The sequence below is a fragment of the Rissa tridactyla genome, chromosome 4 (genome assembly GCF_028500815.1).
Source record: "Rissa tridactyla isolate bRisTri1 chromosome 4, bRisTri1.patW.cur.20221130, whole genome shotgun sequence".
Taxonomy (NCBI): Eukaryota; Metazoa; Chordata; class Aves; order Charadriiformes; family Laridae; genus Rissa; species Rissa tridactyla.
Window position 1 is genome coordinate 90,838,793 of NC_071469.1, and position 20,811 is coordinate 90,859,603.

Genomic DNA, 20,811 nt, shown 5'->3' on the forward strand with positions numbered 1-20,811 from the left:
AGCAGCTTTCCACCTCCCTGCCTCTAGGCTGCTGATTTTTTAAAAAGAAACATAAGCCCTCTTTTCTGGTTGGTGATAGCTAGGCGGTGATTGCAGAGTAGTTGGTGAATGGTGGCTTGACAGGCATGGTGTCATAAAATGCTTTCTCATGCATGTAGGGGAGAGGTGAAGAAAACTTGAAATTCAGGCACTTGTTAACACGATTTAGAGAAATCAGATGTGTATGGAGAGTGTTTCTTTTTTTTTTTTTTTAAATTTCCTTTAGTTTGGCAGCAAGATTGAAATTGAGATGTGAAATATGTTTAGTTGTCATTTAGTTAGGTTAATAGATCAAAGCAGAGCGATTAACATCTGTATTACATATATTTGTTCATTAATTCATAATGTTTTGATATTGCATGTGTAAGTCAGACCTCAGCACACATTGAATGTTTGTTACTCTTCGTTTGATATTAAAAAATATGTACCTTGTAGATTCTTGATTCTTTCACAATTTTTTTTAAAGATAAAATTTTCATCCGCGGACTTTCCTAGAAAGTATTTGCAGAGTTTCAAAACAGTTATGTTGACAGTTACGTATCAAAACGTTCTCCACTAAACTCTGTCTTCCCATAGGATTATTTCCTTAGGTGTGCAAATAACTTTTTTCCTTGGGAACTGTTGCTTGCTTTTTGTTGTGGTTTTTTTTTTTTTTTAAATATGCATCTGTTGACAGTCATGCATAATGTAAGTTGCACAAAATCTTCAAAGTTTAGTGGTGTATCCACTTACATTCCTTTAGTTCTCCAGTAACAGTCTTTAAAAATTTGAAATGTTTTTGGGGCTTTTTGTTTGGGTTTTTCTTTCCTTTTTTTTTTTTTTTGCCCCCTCCATCTTTGAGGCAACAGAAAATATTGAAATTAATCTTTTGGAAACAGTAACATGTATCATAAAGGCCTGCAAAACTTTAAGTACTAGAATGTAAGCTTCTTTAACATTCCTTTTAACATTCCATTTAACATTACTTTGAGGGTGGCAGAGCCCTGGCACTGGCTGCCCAGAGAGGTGGCGGAGTCTGTCTCTGGAGACATTCCAAACCCGCCTGGACGCGTTCCTGTGCAACCTGCTGTAGGTGGCCCTGCTCTGACAGGGGGTTGGGTTAGATGATCTCCAGAGGTCCCTTCCAACCCTATCATTCTATGATTCCCGAGATTCAGAAGTGTCATTAATTTTATCTCTTCATTTGATAGTTATGGGAACAGCTGTAACTGAAATACTCAGTGTTACTAGTTAGCACGCATGCGTTATAAAGCTAATTAAGTTCCATGAAATTGCAATACTTTTTGACCGATGATATTTTGTGATACTGCAGCCTGCCATGAGGATGTTTCTTAGCATTTCTTGAAAGAGCATGTCAAAGTTCCATGATAAATTTAAAAAAATTAAAAAAAACCAAACAAACAAACCCCAAATTTCCCCAAAACAATACAATCCTATTTGCAAATTTTTCAGTACTGCTTGTATGTACAAGTTAAACACTGACGTATTTGGAAGCGTATCTGTTGTATTTCTTGGCATAAAATCATACAGTCATATATATTATACTCTCATATAGAAATAAATTCACTGTGATAAAATTAAATAAGTTGCTGTTGAGGCTAGAGTTTCAAAAGCTGTAATTGCAGTGTTTTCATACAAATAATGAAAAATTATTTTTCAGTTATTAATGGTCATGATAAATCTTTACACACCAGGAAAAACAAAAAATCCCCTAAAACCAAAAAACCAACTCCACATGTGGAAATTATTTTTGGAAGTTAAATAGGTAAAGGCATGAATTTTCTGATTGTCAGTGGAAAAGGCTGACTTCAGAAGTGTGGAGTTAAATATTGCACTGTATTTTATACACACTTATCCAGTACTTAATGCAGAATATTGCTTAAGTCGTTGTGCTTTAATTGTTTTTCTTAATAGGTGAATTTAATAGGTGTTACTTGCAGAACTGTGCAGTGATTTGGAAAATTGCATACTCTGTCTTTAAGAAAATGATGTTTTGAAACGCTCTTCAGGATTGAGGTAGAGAATAAGAATTATTTTAGTTTTAGGGAATAAAGTTTGTTTTCGAGTTGCAGGAAAATGTGGGTTTGTTTTTTTCTGTTTTTGTTTTTTTTCCTTGATCTTGTAGCTTTTTGATCAGATGTCATTCACTAACTCAGGTTTGCTTTCTTTTGTCCAGGGGAAGAGTATCAGAGAATTGAATTTGGTGTCAATGAAGTTATTGAGACACAGTCATCTGTACTAAATAACACCGACTACAGTATTTCCAGTACTCTGAATCCTCAGGCTCCAGAATTCATTCTCAGCTGTGCACCTGCTCAGAAAACCCCTGGTGACAGTCTCAGTGAAACAAACTACAACTCTATTGACTGCCAGTTCACTGACCCAACCCTCGCTTTGGACAGTGGTTCTAACGCTGAAAATGATGGTTTGTCTGGAGGCCTTGGACAAAGGGAGCGTAAAAAGAAGAAAAAACGACCGCCTGGATACTACAGTTACTTGGAAGATGTCAGTGATGGCATCGCTCCCACAGAAGCTCTTGTAAATGGCCATGCAAATTCATCGGGACTAAACAGTATAAGCACGGAGGATACGGAACTGACAGGAGACATACCCTCTCTGGCCACACCAAGGACTTGCAACAGCCCGGACAATTCTGTGGACTTCGTTAACGAAGCTGTCTCTGATGATTCTGTTTCTAGCGCACTAGACAATACCAGGACTGCAGGGCAGCCTGAGGTATGCCGTGTTACTAATTCTGAACAGTTTTGCATCCCCTCAGAGACTGGCAGAGATAGCCCTTTAAGGACAGCTGTTGTACAGTCTTATGCTGGTACTGATACTACTGAAAATCTTGGCGTTACTAATGGACAAACACTTGAATCCTCTGGTGAGGACACAGCTGCCAATGGGGTAGAATTGCACACTGTGGAAAGCACTGACTCAGACCAAGCTAAGCCTGAGGAAGCTTCACCTACTACTGAGGCAACAGTCCCGGTTGCAGGATCAGTCCCTGTTAATCAGCCTGCAAAGTCGTGGGCTAGTCTTTTTCACAATTCCAAGCCCTCTGCTTCCACATCTGTGGTCTATGTTGAGACTAAGTATACCCCTCCTGCCACATCTACTCTGGTCCCTGAAAAACAGGTTGAAGTCAAAGAGGGACCTGTTCCAGTTTCAGAGGATCCCGTAGCCATAAAGATTGCAGGTATAGTTAATACACACGAGTGGATGTCACGCTGGAAGGGTATTAACTCTGCTTGTAAACAGGAGCGTGCAATATCGATAGAGAAGATTCCTCTGTTATTGTTCTTAATAAGATGACTGTTCAAACACTGCTATGAAAGATGTAATTTAAATAAGCTAGTTTTGTGTCCCCCTGAGTAAACATTCCAATGAGACGTTACCATGTCATTATCCCAGATGCTACTTGTCAAACAATATGTTTAAGTGATCTGTGATTTTAAAATAGGCTGCATTCAGCTGTGTGCTACTGTAGTAGGGAGAACATGTTCAAAAAGTTTGTTCTGAAAGCGGTGTGTTATATTACCCAGTATTTATAATCTTGTAATGCATTCCTTTACAATAAGAGAAAGTATTAATATATTTGTGCCAAAGTAGCTGAAATTCCTGGACACTTACAGGAGCTTACGTGTAACACCTAAATAGGTCTTGCTTCAGAAATTCTAATCCAGGAAATAGTTTTTTGTATTTATTGGTTTGCTATTTTAGAGGTCTCTCTCTCTCACATTTTGAAGAATTATCCTGGACAGTTTAAACAATACTATTTTATTCAGAAACAATGTTAGCTATTGCCTGTTAAAGAATAACCATAAGAAGCTGTCCAGAGGGTACATCAGGACAGGCAATGCGTGATGCAAAGGCTTTGTGACCATTGGTCCTGTCATATTTGTGGCTCTAATGAGAAATGCTAGAATATGCATGAGATCATTTTTGCAGGTTCAGTCAGAGAACATGAAGAAAAAAATCCAGTCGGTTGCATTTTGTCGCTGACTCATGAGTGCTGGAACAAAAATAATTATTTTAAATCTGTGAAATAGTCTGTATGTAAAATGCTTGCGCAAAATCCTGCTACTGATGCTGCAAGCTAATTCACAAGTGCAACAGTGTTCTGCGCGACAGCTTCAAGTTAAAGTTTTCTGCTCTAACTAGAAGTTGACCTGGAGGTTTCTATTCAGAATACGGAGAAGTATACGCTTGCCTCTCATCCCCTCCTTACTCAGTAGCGGTTTAGTTACTTTAAATTGTCTGTTGAGAGGAAAGCTGTCAGAATAATTTCTATTTCCGTGTATTTTTCACGTAGGTGTCACAAATGCAGTTGACTTATTAAAAAAATGGGTGTAAGCAGGTGATTATGGTTTGCATGAACACATACATGGGGAGCATGTTATGCCCTTAAAATCTTGAGCTATCATCTGGTAACGAATTTTAACATAAAACTATTTTGTGACAACCGTAAAGGTAGAACTGCTTGCTATGGATGGAAAAGGTTTTTGGTCTCATCTAAGTTGCTTCAGCTTTACGTTAACTTTCTAGACTTCTACTACTTCTGTTCTAGTTTTTGCCACCAGGTGGGAGCAGAGCTTTTAATTTTGTCTTTAACGTATTAAAATAGCGATACACTTTTTCTATGGTTTTCTTCTGCACCTTCACTATTAGCTAGCTGTTTTTGCAGGGGAATAATCTGAGCATAGATCCTTTTCCAGTGAAAAGGAATCAATCTTCTTACTGCAGCTGATATAGGTAGGAGTTAAATTGCTGCAATTCCTGTAATTCATATATTCAGTACTGTTACTGGTGTAGAACGTTTACCTTAAAGTCTAGATGCGATGTAATCAGTGCTTTGCTCTGTGGAAAAAGGTGACTTTCTTCATTGTCTGTTCTTTTTCCATAACATTCTCTGTCCTGTTTGAGAAATGGGTACATCAGTGCTTTGTTCGTACACCTGCACTCAAAACCGTGTTACGTGAGTTTCAGTTTATGATTTCCAGACAGATCATTTGCTCCATCCCGCACATACTTCACGTCAAGTCTTCTGCCTAGGTTAACGTTGTTGTATAAGGGTATATAGCAATTGTGCGTGTTTTTCGTAGGGAGCTGCTGATTGTGTTCTCTGTTGTTGTATTTGCTGGGAATTCACCAGTTTCAACTCGTGCCAGTGGCAATGAATTTTTGACCACAAGTGCCATAGGGTGCTGAACACGGGTGAAATCTAGGCCTATGGTACCTTGACTTCAGCAAGCGAAATCAGGAAATCTCCTGATTTAATGTCCCTTCTGTACAGTTTTTATTTAGAGCAGTTGCTCGGGACACAAGAGGATAAGTTACTTTTCCAGGAACAAATTGCTGCCTTGTGCCTTAATTTCACCATTTATTACAAGGGAGACTAATGATTCCCAGGCACCTTGAAGACAGTTTAATGCTACTGGAGTCAGCCTGCAAATGTCTGGTTTCTTAGTCCTCAAATGTAAATGAAGCTGCACAAGATAAGGAGCTGAACGTCAGGACTAGGAAATAAATAAAATGGACAGTTTGCATGTGAATTTTGATGAGTAAAAAGTACTGAGGAGTTAATTTTGTCAAGTGGCTAAAGTGAGAAGTTTTATTGACAACAGTAGTGAACGAGTTAAAGGAACTTCTGAAGCAAACTATGAACCACTGATGTTTATTTGGCAAAACTGCAAGCAGATAACATCAGAATGGTAAAGCAGTACAGGTATGGCACTTGCATATTTAGAAAGGGAGAGACGTACTAATTATACATGTTAGCCTAAATTAGATGCTAGGACAAACATTTTAATAATTCTTTTGTAAGGGTTCATAAGGCTATAAATTGTCCATATTTGTGAAGAAAAACCTATTTCAGGCGTTTCTTGCTGCGTTTCACTGTTAACTACCTACTGATGCATAACTTGATGATCGTTACTAATGCATTATATAGCATTCTAAATAAGCTAGGGAAATACGTGATAGGAAAACTAGCTATTCTCTGAGTAGTCTTTTAACTGTTCTTGGTAACTTCAGGAAAAATTTCAATGGGAGAATCTAAAAAGATTTTCTGAATCATGTTTTCTTGCAGTGTTTTTGTTGGAGATGATGGAATTAACAATGCACATAAAATTTGTTTACAGCAGGCAGAATTTCAGATGAATTGAAGAACACAAACATTTAAGATCTGACTAAATCTGGAATAATTTTAAATTAGAAGGAGAGGAATCCAATAAATGCAAGTATGGAAGGATACACCAGAACAGAAATCAAATGCAAGCGTACAGTACGAAGAACAAATGGTTGGTAATAGTATGAGAGAATAGAAGGATCTGGAAATTCTAGGGAGTTGATAAATGTCCTTAGTAAAGCTGAAGAAGACGAAGTTTGGGTTTTTTTCTAGTGTGTGTAAATACCAATTTACATGGAAAAGATGGAAGATAACTATAATTCTGTTGTTGCTGTTCAAGACTTGATGAAAATGCCAGTTTTTGGGCATTACTTCTAAGGAAGATGTAATAGCACAGCAGCAAAAACAATTAAGATTTGAAAACCATATTTTTAGGCAAACATGGAAAATTTGGATTTACTTTCTCTCAGATGAGATTGTTGGAGTGATCATGGATGTGACTTCGAAAATGTAAAACAAATTCATAAAGAAGATGCTGATTTGCTGCTCTCCCAATACTGTACTGAACAAGAGAAGAAATACTTAGTTTAATTTGTAACAAAGGTGTTTTAATGTTACATAGTAGAAAATTTTTTCTTATTGATAAAGGTAGGTACGCACTATAGACTAACTGTGGAATGGAGGAATGCAAGGTTTGGGGTTTTTTATAAACTACTTCAGAAATTTAGCCTCTTGTACTATCAAACTGCATTCTTGCAGAAGGTGATTCTGTGCAAGCTTATCCAGCAGCGCTGTCCTGGCATTTTTCATCATTGCGCGCATTTGAAGAAAGATCTGACTGACACACATAATATTTGCCGAATGATGGTCTCAAGCTAAGCGTTAAATTGCGAACTTGTAACACGGGTCTCTTCCGCGTAGAGACCACATCCACATGGTTTCTCTTTCATTAAACTTTAGACTTGCATTGATTAGAGAATTACCTTTTTATTTTTTTTATTTTTTTATTTTAAATTTGATAGGTATTTGTAATAACACCATCCGGTGAATGAACTTTAGCAAAATGTTTTTCTGCGTACCAACAGAAGTTTCTAAATGTGCTAGTACTGTTCTAGGTATGTTTTCAAATCAAGGCCACGTTTCACAAGTCAGTATCCGCCATAGGGGATGTGAATTCTTTCTGGTTAGTGACATGTGCTTTATAATAGGGTTTGAAATTTTAAGAAAGTTTTCTCATGGTTGGAAGTGTAGTTTTCTTCTGATAACTCTTGTAAAAGGTCTTCTAATTATTGTGTAAATGTGGGGTGCAAGATGAAAATGTGGTATTAAATGTAATTGCTGTACACTAAAATAATTCTTTATGTTAAAAGAAACAAAACTGGCTGTAACTGCTTTAGGTGTTGTTTATGTATGAAGCAGTTTTATGACCACAAGAGGATGCTAAAGGTCCTAATAATATTACTATTTAGTATGGTACAAAAATGGGGGAAAATACAGTTAAAGTAAAACCTCATTGATAGACATTTAAAAATAAATACTTTTATTATTTTTATGTTAATTTTCAACAGCGCTTAGTTATATTAACAGAAAGATTGTATGTGTGCACAACATGTTTCAGACTTTGCTGCATTAACAATATATTCTGCAATACTTGAACATTAGTAATTTAATGACAAATGTATTTCAACACTAGGTACTAACATCTTCCCTTTTACGCCTTTTTTTGCTGTCTGCCCTTTCAAGTGTCAGGCTCTTTATGTAATAGAGGTCTGATTTAAATAATTTCTATTTTTTGGGATGTTTTTACTTGGTTAGAACTGGTGATGTCAGCAGGAAATATGATCGTATAGGTAAAGAGATAGTTTGGAAGTAGAAGGATGTGGATTTTGTTTGCAGTTGTGGCACTGTGCCTCTGCTTTTCCACCTTTGTCATGTTGTTTTGTCTGTTTAGATAGTCTTTCGAGTGAATAGCTCCAGCTCTTCGAGTTTATGCAGCGTAGCATATAAGGGCTTTAGAGGCCCTCACATTTATTATAAAAATAAATAATCCCCTTGGTAGACAATTGCTATATTTATTTGCATTTTTTATTCTGTCTTGTATACCTCTCATCCTTATTTTGCGAATTTAAAATATAGCAAATCCAATATTTTCCTTAAACAGTTTTTATTTAGGTACCTAAATAACAGGTCAGACTTCCTGGAAAAACTCCCCCTGTTGCTCTCTGTTTCATAACTGAGACAGACGTATTTATGTGCAGTGGTTTCTAATTTTTAAACTTGGGCCATTGCTGAAGTTTTTGAAAGTAGGAAACCAACCAGTCAGCATTATATTATGTAAGCCTGTTATCTCCTAGATTTTTGGAAGTATTAAACCAGTAAATGAAACAAACTGATCAGAAGCCCATGTTAACATTTGACTGTCCTGTTTGCACCGAGATATTTTTGTTGATAGTGTATGTTGAAACTTGTAAACTGAGACTGCTGTGTCAGCTTCACCTCTCTTCAAAGCAGAAGAATTTGGGAAATACTTCGTAAAATTGGTGGCAAGAGATGACAGCTAGTGGGATTTTTTGTCTATATATGTATTTATATATCTATGTAAAAGTATCTGGCCTTAGGAAAACAAAACTAAAAACAAATAGGTCTTCTCGGTTTTCAAATGACAATGATTAATTTTTGTACCAGTATCCTCCTGACCCAAATTCCAGGATGTCTTCGGTTGAAGAAATATGTCTCATTTGAAATATGAGCAGTGTTTAAATGGAGCGAAAATTATTTGCTCAGGTTTCTGGGAATCTTGTTAATTGATTTGAATTATTTTGTAATGCGTCAACAGATACTTGTTTTGATGGCTAGCATGTGCATTTTGTTGATACTCAATTTACTGTTTCTTATTCTGCAGAAATACTGGAAAATGTAAGACTAATACATAAACCAGTGTCTTTGCAACCGCGAGGGCTGATCAACAAAGGAAACTGGTGCTACATCAATGCTGTATCCTTATCTTGGGAAAAAATTAATACACTTAAGTTAAAAATTTTATATTATATCTGTCAAAGTTTTTCTGGATTATTCTGGTAAGTATTTTATAAATGTGTTTGTCTTCCCATATCCTACTAATGTGGTTAAAATATTTAAGGAGAGCATCTGGAAATCCAAAGGTATTGTGGATCGTTGAACCTTGTGTCCAGGGCTCTCCTGCAGTTGGTTGCACAATCCTGTTTGCAGTTTGTCTCTGTTACCTCTGTCAAAATATTTCACAGCTTTAACTTTCTCATAACTGAAAACCTGCTTGTAATTTCTAGGGATGTTTACTCATCACTCTGTGCATCACCTTAAATAGTTATTTCTCTTTTGTACTTGATGTAACTATTCTTACTCTTAGGCTTTGTTGTGGCAGTTTGGTAAGTGGATTGTTTGTTTTTCTGTTGGGTAGGCTGTTGCTATCATATCGTCCATGTAAATGCACTGTTTAAAATCATCCTTTTACAAAAGAATGGAAGATTAGCTCACTCTTGATGTATTAGAATTGTATTCCCCTGCAAAAATAACTTTTACCTTGGGTGACAAATCTTCCTTCTTCAGTACTATATTATGATAGTGTTATTAATAATACTTTTTATTAATATATATCTCCTGTGTTAGCGATGGCTCACTGCAAGTGACAATTAGGATACTTTAACTGCTAGTGAAAAATATTGAGACCAATTTCAAGAGTGATCATTGCAGAACCTAATAACCTACTTCCAGACCAGCAATTGTGCTTTAAATGGCAGCTTTTATCTTACATAGCCAGTTCTGCACTCCTCTGATTGTATGTATTAGCTCCCAGTTTTTCAGTGTTAAAATGTTACATGGGAATTTTTCAATCAATTTTTGCACTCTCTAGGGAATATATCTCTCTAGCTGTTGAGTTTGTTGTCTTTTTTTGTCATTTCCTTGCCCCGCCGGTCTTTTAATACACTTCTGTTGTTTACTGTTCTCACCATGTAGCGTGGATTTTGATGTTTTTAAAGTACTTTATTCCAACATACAGAGTAGTTTTACTGGTTGCTTGAAACTCCTCTTTACACTGGAGGGTGCTTCGCATCACGGTGGGTTGGGTTGGGTTGGTTATGGGGGTCAATCATCACCTTTAACTTGAAGTCTGTCAGCTGGCTTCTGCCATTCTTTTCTGAAAACATGTTACAGATTATCACTTGCCAAATTTGAAATTGTTAATTTTATGAAGTCTTTCCTATGAAAGTTCTTTTCCTCTCCTGTTCCTACAGTAAATGTTTCCTTCCTCTCTAACTAAAGTTTTTGATATTAAATTGCAGTGAAATCATTGCATGTTAAAGGATGCCGGGGTTTTTTTGTGTAACTTCTGTACATTATTAGTTAACATTGTGATAAAAGTCCATCCACCTCTTCCAGTGTGGTTATTGGATTGGTCTACATAATAAAGAGTTAGCTTTGTTTTGCATATAATTTTAAATATAATTGAATATTTGGTTAATATGCAGATTACATTTTCTGAATATTTCCTTAATGCCACTGCATAGACCCTGCAGGCCTTGGTTGCTTGCCCTCCAATGTATCATTTAATGAAGTCCATTCCAATTTATTCAAAGTCACAGCGGCCGTGTACCTCAACACCAATGCTAGACAGTTTGTAAGTAGCTTGTTAAAAAAAAAAAAAAAAAAAATCTGTCATCTGACTAAGCTCATTCAGAAATCTCTAACAAATGATTCTTTACTGCAATTGTTGAAAGTTGATAAGTGTTCAGAAGTCTTTTTTTGTGTGTTTTTTTTTGGGTGATACGTGGCTTTTATAATGAACTTGGTATTACACAACTGCTTGACTAGTTAAGGAAGATACTTCCTGTTGCCTAAGGAATATCAGTTTTAAATTGCGTTTAATATGCAAAAATGAACCGTCAGAGCTGCTAGAGCTAACATAACACCTTGGTTTCATTAGCAGTGATTGGGTTAATTTTTATGTCTGAACTTTACTCTGACTTCATTATGATAGTCTTTAATTTCTCTTTTTTTTTTTTTTTTCTGGCAGTCAGTAATGACAATGATCAAATTTTATTATTTGTCCTTCTAAGTCTTAATTTGCTGCTCATGTCTAGTTGTTCCTTCCATTCTGTTTCAGTGTTCGTTTAATGAATGAGTTCACTAATATGCCTGTACCTCCTAAAGCAAAACAAGGTGAGTGGGAATAAGGGGAGAAAAGTCTTAAGATCATGGTAAGAAGGCTTTGGGGTAAGGATCTGCATTGTATGATGTACTTAAGACCTTTAAATACTTGTGCTTGATCCCCTTCATGGCTCTTCAGACTTTTGGAGTTTCTTGATATATTAAAAAATTTGCTGTTGCTTTTCTGTCAGTGCTACGCTTTTTCTTATTGGTGATTAACGTCAAAAAGTCATAGGTGTTGCAGCACACTTTTTCTTCTATTTGGCAGACCAGATGTACAAATGCAATTAAAAATAGTTTTTGTTGAAAGTTAGCCTCATTGTTAAGATGTCTTCTAAGAACATGCCCTTTCTAACAAAATCATTTGATAATCACTGTATTTGACTTTGTTTCCTTCCTTACGTATTTCCAGCTGTTTGGTTTATCAGCTTGCTCGATTCTGTCATTCCTCCTTAAATACTAAATACTCTCGTTCATTCGGAACAAAATGGGGCCGTAATAGCTCTCTTTAGCAGTTAGAGATGGCCTGCAGGCATGTTATTGGGGCTTTTAATTCCTCCCCACCCTATGCACTATTTCAGTGTGAAAACTTTACGGGCGTATGATTCTTGCTAATACATGGTTATGATAAATGATGATTATGTAGAGAGGAATAGAATATTTTTTTAATGCAAATAAATTATCTTGTAGGCTTCATTTTTTTAATCTCTAAACCAAATCTGTTGTATTACAAACTTATAGAAAAAAAAAACCAGTTTCAGGAATGTGTTTATGTAACGTTATAAGAAAATATCACGAGGAGCTGGTTGTTCCAGTGATTTCCAAACAGTTCAGACATTTCTGTGGTTTGCTGCTTAAGTTTTGTTTCTGTAAAACAAATCTTACTGTCTTATGCAACTTATTATACTTCTAGGTCATTTTATTGTATTCTGTGGTTTTTAAATGTAGTTTTGGAGGCCTTGTATTGCCATTAGATTGAACATTCTGTCAAACTGTATCTTGTTTGTATTTTGGTTTTTTCTGCAGTGAGGAAAAGTGATCTATTAGAATTACAAATACATAAAAGATTTAAGGAAGTGTTCTTTGAATACAAAAGAATTAAAACATTTAAATAGAACTAGAATTGTTCATTTATGATGGCTGTGGATATTTTTGTTAATCGTCAGAGTGTTGACTATAAAAAGAGAGTGCTATCTTCTCCAGACCATCTGTAAGTCTATGTAGGGTGATGTAAGATGTTTAAAAAAAAAAAAAAAATAAACATTTACAGGTACTGAGCTTGAGTCACTGAAATTATAATAAAACTGTTACTAACAAAATAATTTTGGATTCCAAAATCTAGTGATATGTGAACAGAAGGTTAAGGTATAATGTAGAAAAACTTATTATTTATATGTACTTCTCTTTGCCTTGCAGCTTTAGGCGATAAAATTGTGAGAGACATCCGACCAGGAGCTGCCTTTGAACCTACGTACATTTATAGACTTTTGACAGTTATAAAGTCAAGTCTGTCAGAAAAGGTGTGACTTACAAATCTTGGGCTTTTGTAATTGCATTGCAAGTCAGACACTGTTGTTAAAACAATGTAAAGCCATATATCGGGTTCTGGGCCTAAATATTACTAAAATCAACTAGTTGGTAGTTCGTTATGAACTACTACATTCACTCAATGAAGCTAAACTGTCTTGGGACTTCAATTATAGGAAGATGTTCATTGTAAGTTTGGTGGTTTGATATGCCAGATTAATGAAAAAATTATAATTGGAACGGAACATCTCTTTTTATAAAGAAGATGCCTATTGATTTATATTTAAGAAATGAGCAGTTTTGTTCATTTCTGCTTGGGATTCAGCTTGGAGTGGTTGAAGGTTCACAGAGACTTCAAAAAAAGATAATGGTTCAGACCATCTTTTGATTTGAGCTTGGTTTGATAGCAACTTTCAATACTACTTTTAAAAGAAATAGCAAAAAAAATAATTACCAACTCGCATGTTAAATCAAGTTTGTATTGAAAAGAATACAGAAATTCTTGCATCCAGGTCAAGTTTACGTGGGTACTTGCTGTTGGTGGTAGGTTCCAAATTAATGCCTAGGTTCTTTTTGAACCAGTTAAAAATGAAGGGTTGTTACAGTAGAGTTTAAACGTTATATGACTTTACAACTCAGGCAGAGTAGTTGGTAAATTAGCTAAATTAATAGGAGAAAGCTAGATGTTCGATGTTGTGAACCTTCTGTTAAAATGAAGACGGGAAAATTCCATATAATCATTGAAAAAAACCCCCATTTTATTCAGGGCAGGCAAGAGGATGCTGAAGAATACTTGGGATTTATCCTCAATGGACTACATGAAGAAATGCTGACCCTAAAGAAACTTCTCTCTCCACATAATGAAAGTTAGTGGGTTTTTTTATGGTAGCAAACTTAATTTCTTTCAAATATGTTCCTTTTTTGGTGATGATTCTATAATACGGAGCAATGTTTGGAGTAGATGTTGAGATAGGGATAGAATGTCATGTTTTATGGGTCTCAAAGATTTTGGTTTTTTTTATCATCTATTTTTTAACGTCTGTTCAAAGGATAAAATTAGTCCATGCTGTCCAATTTACAAATGATCTGAAGTGTTACTGGGTGTTTGGAAAAGCATTATCATTCTGTAAATAACTCTGAATGACAACAGTAATGTCATATACCCCAGTCCTCCTAAATAACAAATTTCTGTATTACGGATTTTTACTGAGCTCAACTGAGCATTATTTAAGGCTAATTCAAATTGAATAGTCTTGTCTTGAGCATGGGTATGTTTGTCTGCCGTTCATAATACCTGCAATGTCACTTGTTTACTGGGGTTTTGGCTCTCTCAGTGGTAGTTCAAAAATACATCAGTCTGTTTTTTCACTGATCTTCCAAAAAAGATTTTAATCAACAGTGGTTTAAAGTGCAAACTTCTAGACTAATGGCTAATTGATATCTAATATAAACCAGAACGTATTAAATTACTTTAAAATTCTTATTGACAAAGCTGGAGAAAAATTTCATTTGGAAGAAGTATTAACAATTTGTATGCAGACTAAAATGCCGTTTTAGTTTAGAGTGGCTTTATGTTTGGGTCCCCTATGAAAAATGAAATAGAACACTGTTAGTCCTACCAAGTATTAGCCAAGTATATAATTAAGATCACTAGTTATCCAATTTCTCTGTAGTAAGGTAAATTTTTTTATGTTATAAAATGATCATTCCATATTTTGTTCTTTAGCTGTGTGCAGTTTATAGCCTCCTGACTTTGGCACTTGCAAAGAAAATATTTGCTAAGCCTTGGGTTGCCTGTAAAATATCCATGCAGAAAAGGAGTTGTATTTAATAATGGCATAATTATGTTTCCAGAATAACACTTGACTTTCTAATTTTCTACCCCACAAATTTACTACTAAAAATATATCAAACTTTGCTAGAAAACTACATCTGTTTACATACAGTCATCAGTGAGCTGCATTCTGTTAATATATAGATGTGTCCAACTACGAGTGAGCTTGGAATATATTTGTTCTCATTTACTTTCTCAAATCTATGAAAACGTTTTATCCTCTGAAAATCATTTGTATTGGGTTTTTTTCTTTCAAATTCTGTATCTGTATACGTGTTTTATTTGTAAAAACAAAAAAACCCCAAACAAACCACAATGCTTTTTTCTTCTTCACTTTAAGAACTCTCAGTGTCCAATGGCCCTGAAGCTCAGACCCTTCACGAAGATGAGGAACAAGATGACCAAGGGGAAGGCAGTGAGGATGAGTGGGAGCAAGTGGGACCTCGCAACAAATCATCAGTCACTCGACAGGCTGACTTTGTTCAGACTCCAATTACTGATATTTTTGGTGGTCATATAAGGTACAGTATTTTTATTTTCGTTGAGACCGTAGGCTGCTTTGCCTTTACAGATAACTCTTTCCTCTGCTTTGCTTTCTGTATTTTTCACCATTATTTCGATAGTTGGATAGAAGAGACTGTTACACAGTTTGTTCAGGCCAGGAGAGATGAAGACTTCTACCATGAAGCATTTGTTACACAAGAGAGGGTTCAGGACATGGCCCAGGATGACCAAAAGATTGATCAACGATCAATGATTCTATGACTTACTATAGAGTCTGAATCTCTTTTAAGTGTCTTGAAAGAACAGACTGTTTAGAGAAGAAAAGCCCTGAATTGCATAGAAGGGAGTTTGAACTATGTATGCTTTGTATATTTGTATTAATGTCTAAGAATTCCAAAGAACTTTAGAGCTACCTAATTTTTGTGACCTCTAAGGAGTCTTGACTCATTTTGTAAATAAAGATACTAAGGGATTCTGAGACTTGCTAATATTTAAATCTGGTCAGGAAAAGAATGAAATAAAATGAAAAATTGCAGACGTTTGGTTATTTAGACACTTATGGTTCCCAAAGGCAGGAAAGTTAAGTGTAATACTTAATAAATAAAATGGTAAAGACGAAAAGTTTAGAAAATGTAAATTACTACAAGATGTTACAGGAAGGAAAGGAATGTGGGACGTTACTTATGTTCAGGTCTGATACCAGATGAAGGCAGAGAGCAGATACTGAAAGAATATTTTTTGGGAAGGAAGCCTCATGACTTGTTTGGAGAAATGTATAATTTAAAGTGAAAGCAAGGTAAACACTTGCTAAAAACATACTCCAAAACAAAAATGCCAGACTTGAAGAATTATTTTTAAATTGGAGACAGACACTTAATTGCCGGTGTTTGACTCCCTGCGTTGCCAGGTATTCAGTCCAGAGGTGTGAATAATGTGGGCTAGTGCCTCCTGCCTCTGAAACGCACTGAAATTATTCTTCTGGGACTTGAGTCAGACAACTGGCAAACAAAATGGTGTTCTCCATAGAAATTGGCAGACAGATGTTTGTATGTATTGATGAAATTCCGCGTGGATGGTATGTTCACATACCCAAGGTATTGTTAATACCCTTAGTATATTTATCACGGTCAGAATTGTTCAGATCTCTACATGATTCCATTAGTTTTGAAATCAAGAATACTAAGAGAACGCAGTCTTCTATAAAAGTCCACAGAAAATCGACATAAGGAAAAGGTAATACTGAAAAAAGGCAAAAACTTGCGCTGAGCAGCAGGACCACAGGGTCCGATCCGACATCTGTTGTCACCACACCCGTTTTATTTAGCCTCCAAACTAGGTCACACAATTTACTGCAGAAATAGTATCCCATGTTGTGATGTTGGAAAGCTACATCCTCTGAGGCTGAGGGTGGAGACAGGAAGGATTGAAAACAGAATCGCCAGAAGTCCAGTAAATGAAAGCATCAGAAATTGGAAAAATCAAATGGAAAGCAGCTAGGAAAACACGGTTTGAATTGGCATCTTTTGGCTTGGGAAACTTTAGGCTTTCCTCTCGAGGCTTTGTCTATTAAATGTCTATTTAGGCATAATTGCTTAAAAAAAACCCAAAAAGTATTCCTTAAGGAATGTGAAACTTAAATGTGTAAGTATGAAGATACGCAGTTCTGTTGGGATCTGGTTTGTTCATGTGCAAGAGTCCCTTTTGACTCGGTTGGTGTGAACTTCAAATATTTGTTATGCAAGCTAGCTCACAAGCCAGTTAGAAGTCTGCTAAATATTTCCGTAAGTAGTACCAACTTTTCCCTTCAAATGCACTGTTATTTCAAAAGAAAATGCATCAATTACATAGGTGTAGTTTAAGCAGGGTAGCAATGGGTAGTGCCTGTTTTCCTCAAAACTTCTTACTGTAGAGTTCCTACAGTACCCGAGAAATGATGCATTTTCCCTTGACCAATTGAAATCTGTAATTATTCTAATAAATGATTTTTTTAATAGAAAATCATAGTCCAGCAAAGGTTTTGCTGTCAATTTCTGCATGCCTCTGAAGAAAATGTTTTGAAGAAATGCTACAATGTAATTTCTAATAATTAAAAAAATAATTCCTTAATGTTATCTTTTCAGAATATTATCTGTATTATTAATTAAATCTTTAATACGTGGGTTTGCAAACAGAGTTGTTAGGTTTTTTTCTGTTGATTATTGCCCTAAATAATGGTTAGCTTAAAAAGGGCTTGGGAAGCGTATCCAAAAGCAGCGAGACTTACAGTGAAGGGTTTGTTTGTCGGAACACTGCGCTTGCCATGTGTTGAAGGTTTTGTCCTTAAATATAGCCAAGGAGGAAGCGTTAAACTGAAATAAAGATGCTCCTGTTTTTCATATGCTCTGTTTCCCCTGAAGGATATACGTTTGCCAATATAAAGATGCATTGGCTTGCTCTTGGTGCTTCAGGGCTTTGCCTGAGTCAAAGGAGCTCTTTTGGTAGGAGTTTACAGGACAGGCATGGAACCTGTATGTTAACATTTTGTACGTGAGGAGGACAAATTTCAGCGTGGCTACATGGATTAGAGCTATGTTAACTAACTTTACTGCTTTCAAGCTTTGTAAGGCACTGTAACAGGCGCAACAATATAATAAATGAATGATTTCTTTGGCTGTATAAACCCACATTTTTGTAGCAGCTGGGGCTTTTTAATGTAAGTACTGCTTTCAACATAATAAAAAAAAAAAATAATTCTCGGGCCGTATTTGGTGGTTTTAAGTTTTCAGTGAAGTTTAAGAGAAATGAAAATCAGGAAGAGTCCACTTAGTGCAGTGACGTTGTGGCTGAGGAGAGGGTACGGTCTCATTGCACAAAACAACAATCACCAAGCTAGGCTACTTAAAGGCTGCGACTGAATACGCTTCGAACAAAAATAAAAACAAAAAAACCCAGGAAACGTGTTCTCATGCCCTAGGTCGTTACTTCTGCCAGTTTTCCAAAAAACTCCCATTTATGTACAAAGGAGTACATGGATAAAGTCTGTCCAGAGAAAATGATGGGAGGAAAAGGAAATACCAGTCCTCGATGGAGCATGGTTTATATTTCCTATGACAAGATTTAAGCAAACAATTGAAAATCATTGTGAAATTGGGCTTAGTGAAGTGACTACAAAATTTGTGTATTTTCATTGGAGAATCTGGAATCAGTTGTAATTTTTACAGTAGAACACGCAGTTAGATAAGCACTAGTATTTTGTGCTTCTGAAGACTTGTTGGAAAACATAATTTCAAAACTCAACGCAAAAGGTGTCTGGAGGTGAATCTTTAAGTGCATTGTCAAAAATTTCAGTATTTTTCTTTAAACATTTTATGCTTATCCAATAACTGTTTGACTCCTTGCGTAAATAAAGCAATTCAAATATAATCCCGTTCAGTACGCTCTAAGTGGATGCGGAAGTCATGTAAATTGCAGTAAGGTGGACGCAGGTTGTTGAAATTTAGGCTTAACCTTTGTATTTGTGTGTGTTGTTTTGAATTCGCTATAAATTAATATAGACTTTGATCTGTTCTTACTAGAAGATTCTATATTGTTGAAAGTTACTCGGCTTTATTACATTCTAACTTCTTGTTTCCATAGATCTGTTGTTTACCAGCAGAGTTCGAAGGAGTCCGCTACACTGCAACCTTTCTTCACCCTGCAACTGGATATCCAGTCAGACAAGATCCGCACAGTTCAGGATGCGTTGGAAAGTTTGGTGGCAAGAGAGTCTGTCCAGGGTTATACCACAAAAACCAAGCAAGAGGTGTGTTCTGTTGACCCCTTTTTACAGTCAAACATGAGGCTTTTTAAAAGGGTTTTTATGCAGCTCCTGCTTTACAAATAGTTACTTGAACACCGTAACTTATGTTAACAACAAAAGAGGTACTAACCTTTTCAAAGTGTCCTGCAGTGGTAAAACAAATTACACTTGAACACGTGCACTGAAAGAAAGAGAACCGACTCTCAAACAGAACCATGCCTGTAAATAGATACGTTTTCTGAGTTGGTGTAGTAATTGGTTAGACATTTTAGTGTAGCGTATGTTAAATTAACAGGGTGAACTGTGGTATAATACATAGTAGTATGAGTAAAATAGCTTTGAACTGATGTTAACATACTGATTCCTGGGGGGTTGACAGATGTTCTTAGTAAAGGGGCAGCCCTTCCAGGTATCTTTCGCAAGCACGCTCTAGCTTTAAGGAGAAAACTCTTAGAGCAGAACACTTCCATGGCTGTCTGTGTGGCTATCCTCGATGGGTTTTGATTTACACGTTTCACTTACAAGTCAAAAATGAAAATATTCATTGGTGGTAGGCCTGGTTAGAAGCTCGCTAAAACATCTGGTGATCACTGACTTTCTCTCTGAATTAATAGCCTGTAATGTTTCAGTAGCCAGTAACACCTCTGTTCGGCGTCTGTGGCACTGTACGGTTGACTGGTTTGCTGTACACAGCCCCAGAAGACCCAACTTGTCGGTAATACTGTGTTCAGTTGGAGGTCATCAATTCAAGAAAAATGCTCTTCACAGTTGGAGAATATCTGGAAAAAAGCAATCAAAATGAGTGGCAGTATAAAAGTTGTGACGTAAAAGGAACAAATAAGGTAACACTAGGCGTTACCTGTGGTGCTTGTAGAGTTATCCTCGCTGCTTCAAGGAAGGTTGGAGAAACACTGGTCAGGATTTACACAAATCGTTACGATAGATTGAGAGGGGATGGAGTGGAGGAGCTTTTGAGATCTCCAAGCCCCATGATTCTCTGTCACTTTAAGTACCAGGACGTTTCATTCTGTATTCTCATGCAGCTCTGCAGATTTTTTTATCTTATTTTTCAAATAATACAATACATAATAGTAATAATTACAATAGAAAAATACTTCCTGGGGAGAAAAACATGCTTTTGGCATTACAGTTTGAGAACTTGTGATACAGGGTAATAAATTAAACTTTTTCCCCGTTAAGGTGTTGCCTTGCTTCTCATGGTGTGCGTTAGTGGAGAACATCGTCTCTGGTGTGCACGGATTGCTCAGATGGAAATTTTGTGTACACTCTTCGTAACTTCTTTCAGTAGGCCAGGTTGGAAAGAGGCTCTTGAGTTGTAGATGTTTTCTCTCGTACTCATTTCTGTATCTGTAAATTTTCTAAATACTCCAAATAAAAATATGGTTACATAAAGAAAGGATGGTCCATTTTCTTTGAAAAGCTGAAGATGGAGACGTGAAATTTATCTGCCTTATAGTCAGTAGAAATGTTAGAGAACGTTTTATTTCTCCAGTTGTCTTCCATGTGAAAGAAACGTTTGCAGTGCAAGCTCATCATGATTTACCACATAGATTTTTTTTGCTGGTCATTCATTTTTTGGTTTTTACTGCAGATGGTTTTAACTTCTTTACTGACAACCCAGTGTTCAATTATGGGGTTTGGAAGAAATGGGCGTTCAAATTAGGTGCTGGAGGTTTGGTCTGGCTTATATTTTAGAGTCTGAATGGAAATACAAGTATTCACAATGTCTTTTAGATCTTTTTTCTAACGAAATTCAAGTTGAAATAGTTCTTTATTAAAAATGTAGTGAAA

General features: G+C 36.1%; 1 protein-coding gene across 1 annotated transcript in view; it reads left to right on the forward strand.

The window, feature by feature from the left end:
* USP10 (ubiquitin specific peptidase 10) overlaps positions 1-20,811 on the forward strand; it is a 55,571-nt gene that overhangs the window by 26,669 nt on the left and 8,091 nt on the right. The window contains exons 4-11 of the mRNA XM_054198424.1: positions 2,216-3,241; positions 9,075-9,166; positions 10,717-10,826; positions 11,313-11,368; positions 12,773-12,876; positions 13,650-13,749; positions 15,058-15,238; positions 18,837-19,002. Coding sequence (XP_054054399.1) covers positions 2,216-3,241; positions 9,075-9,166; positions 10,717-10,826; positions 11,313-11,368; positions 12,773-12,876; positions 13,650-13,749; positions 15,058-15,238; positions 18,837-19,002 — 1,835 coding nt within the window. The remainder of the gene's footprint in view (positions 1-2,215; positions 3,242-9,074; positions 9,167-10,716; positions 10,827-11,312; positions 11,369-12,772; positions 12,877-13,649; positions 13,750-15,057; positions 15,239-18,836; positions 19,003-20,811) is intronic.